Here is a 6,116-nt window from a genome sequence, read left to right as displayed (position 1 = left end):
TGTAGGGGAATGTCTGTGACTGACCTGTCGGTCTACACTTCTCAGTTTTCTGTTTTAGCTCAGTTTTAGCTGGCCGTCTCAGTTCAAGGCCGATTTTCTGCCTCTTGTCGGCAGGTATCAGTGACAAGAGTACCATCGCTCTCTCTTTCATCAGGGCTTCGAGATAACCAGAGCCTGAAGTTGCGCCTTCAGTCGGCGGGCGACGACTGTAGGGCCGAGCTTTGACTCTCTTCAGCGTGGAAATCTTCGAAGGTCCCTGGGAAATGATGGATGATAGGTCGTTGTGAAGATCCATGACTTCTTCCTTCATTACAATATCAAAAGACATCTTATTCGTTGGCAGCGTTAGTATTGTGTGTATCAAACATGGAATCAGACCATAAAGTAGAATTTTGCAAAGTAGAGTTTTGCAAAGTAGAATCTTGCCAGTGTTCTGATGCTAGGGTTGCCATGGTAAATACGTCATAAGGATTAGACCCCTTTTGTAGAAATTATCTTACCTGGCTGCATGCAGATGCTATGTACTTACTAGCAATTTTTACCTTAGTCCTATTGGTTTAACAACTTCTAACATGTATTTAAACTTTTACTGGTTAGCTTTTTGAGATTGTCATTCTTATAGAGATACAAACAGGAGGAAGAAGAATGTGTTAAAGTGCAACTCTACCCTTAAATGTGTTTTTGTAAACTAAATGATTTGATTGAACTGTGCTGGAACACAACAATGATAATTAATTAACACATTAATTATTGACAAAATTTTATGGGTTGAAACCTTGCCAGGCCTATGCTGACATAGAGTAAATCGTCATTCACATGACACATCATTCACAGGAGTTTATACCCCTCTCCGCCCTTCTCTCAGCCCCTTGCCCACCCTTTAGCATTTTTCCGGAATGATGCAGTGGGTGAAGTTAGGCTCAGAGCTGGGGGTGTAGATTCACTTTAATGAAGCCATCAAGCTGGATGACCATACTTGTCCTAAAAAGCCATTCCAATGTCTCCATGAAGCATGGCTGACATACTGTACTTTCACTGTTCCTGTCCAAGTTATCTGAGACATGCCCATAATAGTTACACTGTAGGCTATGGGTATGAGCCTTCCCATGATGATAGTAACATTCAATACATTCTTTTGACAGGCAAAACCGCCAGGCAATCTTCATTCCGTGTCCCTGCAGGTGATTTGGCCATGTGTTGTAGTTAGAACAGCTGATTTTGGCTCTGTCTCCTCATGGTATTATGGGTAGGAGTTGGCCCTGTAGCTCCTAACTGCCCCTGCCCTGTAAGGATACAGTGCCTATGTGTCTGTGATACCAAGAACCACCACTAGTTACCCGTGTCATACTGAAGATATAGATTCTGTAGTGTACGCCATAGAAATTTATTTTATGTCCACTCAAGACACATCTAAAGGAATATTATCATTGTTCCAGGGAGGCCGATTTTGTTAAAAGTCTTTATTTTGAAAACTCAGAAGAGGTGTTTTAATAACAAAATGGCAAAAGTGAAGACAAAAAGGTCACAGTTTTACATGGTTATTAATGGTTTGCCATTAAAAAAACTAAAAAAAACTCCACAAGTAGCATCTTTGGCATCACTGATAACTCTTGTTTTCTTAAAATAGATTCAAGACAACATATACTTTTATATATATTATTTAAGTCATTAGCGTAGTTAACATTTTGTAGGATACACAAATATAAGGAAAAAAGGACTTAGCAGTAACATAAAATCACTACATAGTTTTTTTTTTTTTTTTTTTTAAGACTCAAGGAGTCTTCATCCTTTTTCACATAGGCCCAAAGCACACAACATGAGTTCTGTTTCAAATTGTTCAACTCACTGGAGGGCGGTCCATTAACTCCTATTCATTTGCGTGAATTAGGTGTACATTTTAAAAGATAAGGGTGGTTTAGGAGATTTGTTTGCCATATTGGGCATTTGGGAGATCAATATATTTTCCCACTTCTTGGTGGGAAACTGAGCTGTACTAAGTCACAGGTAAAGGTAACCTTCTCTCTACTTGACCTGTTGAATGCTTGTGCAGAGAGACCTAGCTCTGTTGTGGGATGTAAACACGGAAGAATAGAGTGTTGTTTATCATTCTTTTTCACGTGTCAGCATATCCTCTCCAAATGCTAACAGAGCCTCTGTGCTTCCTCAGCATGCGCTAAATTGCGTAACACTCTTGACATATTAAATACTTAGCACCAAATCACTCCAGCTCTCACACGTCTCTTAATCACACTTGTCATTTATCTGTTCTTAAGCAAAACCAGTCCATAGAAGCATATGTGGAAATTAAGATAAATGGCCTTCAGCCCCCAATCCTCAATCGCTTCCATCCCTCTCTTCTCTTTTCCTCCATCTGTCTGTTGTTTACCACACTCAGCTCTTTTGGGTGTTCCTCAAGGCAACACCCAAATGATCCTCCATCACTGTGAAGTATGCAAACCATCTCTCTCTCTCTCTCTCTCTCTCTCTCTCTCTCTCTCTCTCTCTCTTCACTCAGACACATTCCATGCCAGGCCCCTGTCACCCCCGAGTTGAGAAATGAGTTCTCTTGGGGCCGTCTTTCAAAAGCAGGAATCCTCACCCTGCTAGATGCAGACAGTGAGGAGGCTTATGAGATACCAGGCCGCACCCCTCTCCATTAAGTAAGAACTTAAACACGTAGTCAACGTACAATGTCTGCCTGTTTTCACATACGACATGCATGAACATTTGAACAACCAACGCATTTTCAATACTGGAGTGTTACTACATTGAATACTATGACTACTATGGTTAAGTCAACAAAAATTGTGATGGGTTTTGGGCATAGTTAATGAAGAACTGGGATTTGTCCTTTTTCATGGATTCAGACTGCATTCAGTGGATTTGCCTATTCACATATCCGTTCCTTTATAATCTATTTATTTTGGCATTGTAAGCACTGCAACATTGCTATGTTACAGTGAACTGTGAATGAATTTTGTTCAGTCAAACTCCTTCAGTGCAAACACACACTCACACACTCATAGGTGCATAGGGTAAGAGTATGCCTTCTTGGTGGTGCGAAACACACAGGGAGTGTGACCGGCAGTGCCTCTAGTGAAGGTAATGGACTTAGGTCCCTGATAGCATTGGACTCTGGAAAGGCCCGAGGCCAAATTGGGGCCTGGGCTGGTCCAGGGGCCTCTTCTACCGATGATATGTGGGTGATGGTGGTACAGAGGTTGGCATCGCCGCCTTGTTTTCCCCCCCTTCGATTACCGGCCACTGCAGGATAGGTTTGTCAGTCGCTTTGGACAAAAGCGTCTGATAAATACCTACGGATCTTTACCTCTGCCAGGCCTTGCAGTCTGTTCTCAGAGAGATGGAGCGTGGGCCATGGAACTCCATGCCAACGAGTGAAATGTGCTGACAGGCTAGACAAAGCTGGCACTCTCCCTGTTTTCTTGCTGAATGCTTTTGATGTCCTTGAATCATGGCGCTCAAACAGACAAACAGACAAACAGACAGGCAGGCAGGCAGACAGACAGATAGGGAGACAGGCAGGCAGAGAGACAGACATTGAGATGGATGGTTGTTCAGGAGAGACAGGTACATGGCGATGGATGGTCACTTTCGTTGGTTCGTAAGTAAAACCACATCTCCAACACCAGTGGACTGTTTCATGGTTTGACACGATGCAGAAGAACTATTGGACGAAAATGCTCACAGGCCTAATGAGACCCGACAGTGTAAGAGGTGTCTTTCATCATTGCTAACGAGAGGGGCATGGGATTTTTGGAGATTTGTAATGGATCACAGTCATGCATAATAATTATTACAAAGCAATAGAACAGGAAGTGATGTAAAGTATAAATGTGGGCTTTGTTGAGAAAGGGCCATGACATGTTGCAATGTAAAGTCCCAAAGATAAGTCACCGTTTATTTGTATAAGAACAGGTTGAATAGGTGGCGTGTAATGTCCAGATATGGTGCATGTGTCTGTGGGGATTCATGTCCAGGGATGGTGCATGTGACTGGGGAGATTCATGTCCAGAGATGAGGTGTATTCTTATGGGTTTTGAGAATGGGATGGGTGGCAGGAAAGAGGAGTGTGTATGTTTGCGAGTGTTGGGGTGACATATGGTTAAGGTGTGTTGTGTGGGACTGTTGGATTCAGGGCTGGATGATGAAGATGTGTGTGTATGTGTGTGTGTGTGTGTTGGGCTCAGGCATGGTTGGGGGTTATTAGGACGCCTGCTGCACGGCCACAGCCTCGGGTACGGGGGGCGCTGCCTCTGCCGCCGCCTCCTCCCCAGCTGGACTCTCGTTTGCCTCTGCGCTCTCCCCCTTCCCTTTCACCTCCCGATCCTCCTCAGGCTCCTCCTGCTCCACCACCACTTCTGTCTCTCCCTCCTTTGCCTCGGCCACCTCCTTCTCCTCCTCCTCATCCTCCTTCCCCTCTCCCTCAGTGCCGTTGCAGACCGAGGCGTCCTGAGGGAGGGTGGCCGAGAGCGCGTACTCCCGGCTCACCTCCTCCACCGAGGCAGAGAGGTCCAGCTCCTTCTCCATGGACTCCACGGTGGCCTTGGCCTCCTCTGTGTCGGGTGCCAGCTGAGGGTGGAGCTCGGAGAAGGAGAGGTCCTCCCCCGGGCTGATGGGCGCCAGCTCGATAGAGGCCACCGCTGTGGGGGAGTTCTCGTCCTGGTCCCCGGCGACGGCCTCTGGGTCTGCCTCGGCCTCGCCCCCACCTTTGCCCCCACGGTGCTTCCGCAAGCTGAAGTGCAGCGGTGAGACCTTGAACGTGTTTGGGTAGGTGGGCGTCAGGCTCTTCTTGATCTTCTCGCGCTGCTCGACCGACACGATCTTGGTGCCGATCTTGTTCATCTTCTTCTCGATGTTCTGGCGCGAGAAGGCCTTCTTCATGCTGTCCATCTTTTTCAGGCTGGAGCGCTTCATCTTCTCAGCGCGCGACTTCTCCATGTGCTCGCCCTGCAGCTCCAGCACGCCGATGCTCTCATCCTCCTCCTCCTCGTCCAGGCCCAGCTCCTCGTCCGAGGACAGGTTGATGGTCTGCAGGCCCTCCTCGTGCGAGCGGTTGGTGTCCAACGCTGGATTCTCCTCCACGTCGCGGGGGAACGGAGGAGACTCCTTCACGAACACACTGGAGGGGATCTCATTTTCCTCCTGAAGAGAAAATACACAAACACACACATAGAACCTCGGGTTAGTTTTTGATTGTAAGCAGAGGAAGGAAACATTGTTCATTGAGAATATAGAGATGCTCACTTCTTAAATACAATGTGATAGGTAGTACAGAGAGGGTAACCTCTTTTTCAGGTAGTACGGCAATCTTCACCTCACAGTGTGACAGTGGTAGTAGTAGTACTTTATATAAAATAGTATAAAGAATGTAAGGTTACAGGCACTCAAATTCCCATCATGCAGCTGTCAGAGTATAATCCCTTAGTCTAATTGTGCTTTGTCATGGTGGAAAGATCTCTTACAGTCTAATTGTGCTTGGTGTCATGGTGGAAGGACCTTATGTCATGAAAACTGATAGACTACTTTCAGCAGCAACCCGTAGTAAAGTCTTGCTTGACAATACAGTCATGAGCAGAATCACTCCATAACCTACATTGAGAGATTTCTTTTTTTTCTTCTTCTGAGTTGCCAGGGTAATCATAGTGTTTGTCTGAAGCTTGTGCATGATACATCAGTGAATCTTGTGATTGCAAAATTCTGTCATTGTTTCCATAGTTTCCACATGGCACCAAAACAAACTCGTTTTTTTATAGCAGCTTATTCATTCAGCCCCAATGCAGTGTACCACCACATGCCCTGCAAGAGCTCTGGGGGATGATTCATCTGAGAAAAAAAAAAGGATATTTCCACCAGGCCCTGGTTTTGCAGCGTGCCTAAGACTTGGAATTCCTTTTGAAATAGCTTTCAAGTACATTCGTCCATTAAAACCTCTTCAGTGGGTGCCCACTCCTGGCTTGGAAAAGCTTTTTTGTTTCTTTTCTGGATCTGCAAGATCTGCTGCGTCTCAGTACATGCTGTCCCATTACAAACTCCCTATTTCTCTCTCTTTCTTTCTTTCTCTCTCTCTCTCTCTCTCTCTCTCTCTCTTCAAGTAA

General features: G+C 45.5%; 1 protein-coding gene across 1 annotated transcript in view; it reads right to left on the bottom strand.

Moving 5' to 3' along the window:
- Nucleotides 1-1,445: 1,445 nt before the first annotated feature.
- Nucleotides 1,446-6,116, bottom strand: part of cavin2b (caveolae associated protein 2b) — a 23,739-nt gene continuing 19,068 nt past the window's right edge. The window contains exon 2 of the mRNA XM_012823455.3: nucleotides 1,446-5,163. Within this exon, the coding sequence (XP_012678909.1) occupies nucleotides 4,225-5,163 (939 nt within the window). The 3' untranslated portion in view covers nucleotides 1,446-4,224. The remainder of the gene's footprint in view (nucleotides 5,164-6,116) is intronic.

The sequence above is a fragment of the Clupea harengus genome, chromosome 21 (assembly GCF_900700415.2).
Source record: "Clupea harengus chromosome 21, Ch_v2.0.2, whole genome shotgun sequence".
NCBI classification, from domain to species: Eukaryota; Metazoa; Chordata; class Actinopteri; order Clupeiformes; family Clupeidae; genus Clupea; species Clupea harengus.
Note: the sequence above shows the minus strand (reverse complement) of the source record. Positions and strands in the feature narration are given on the sequence as shown.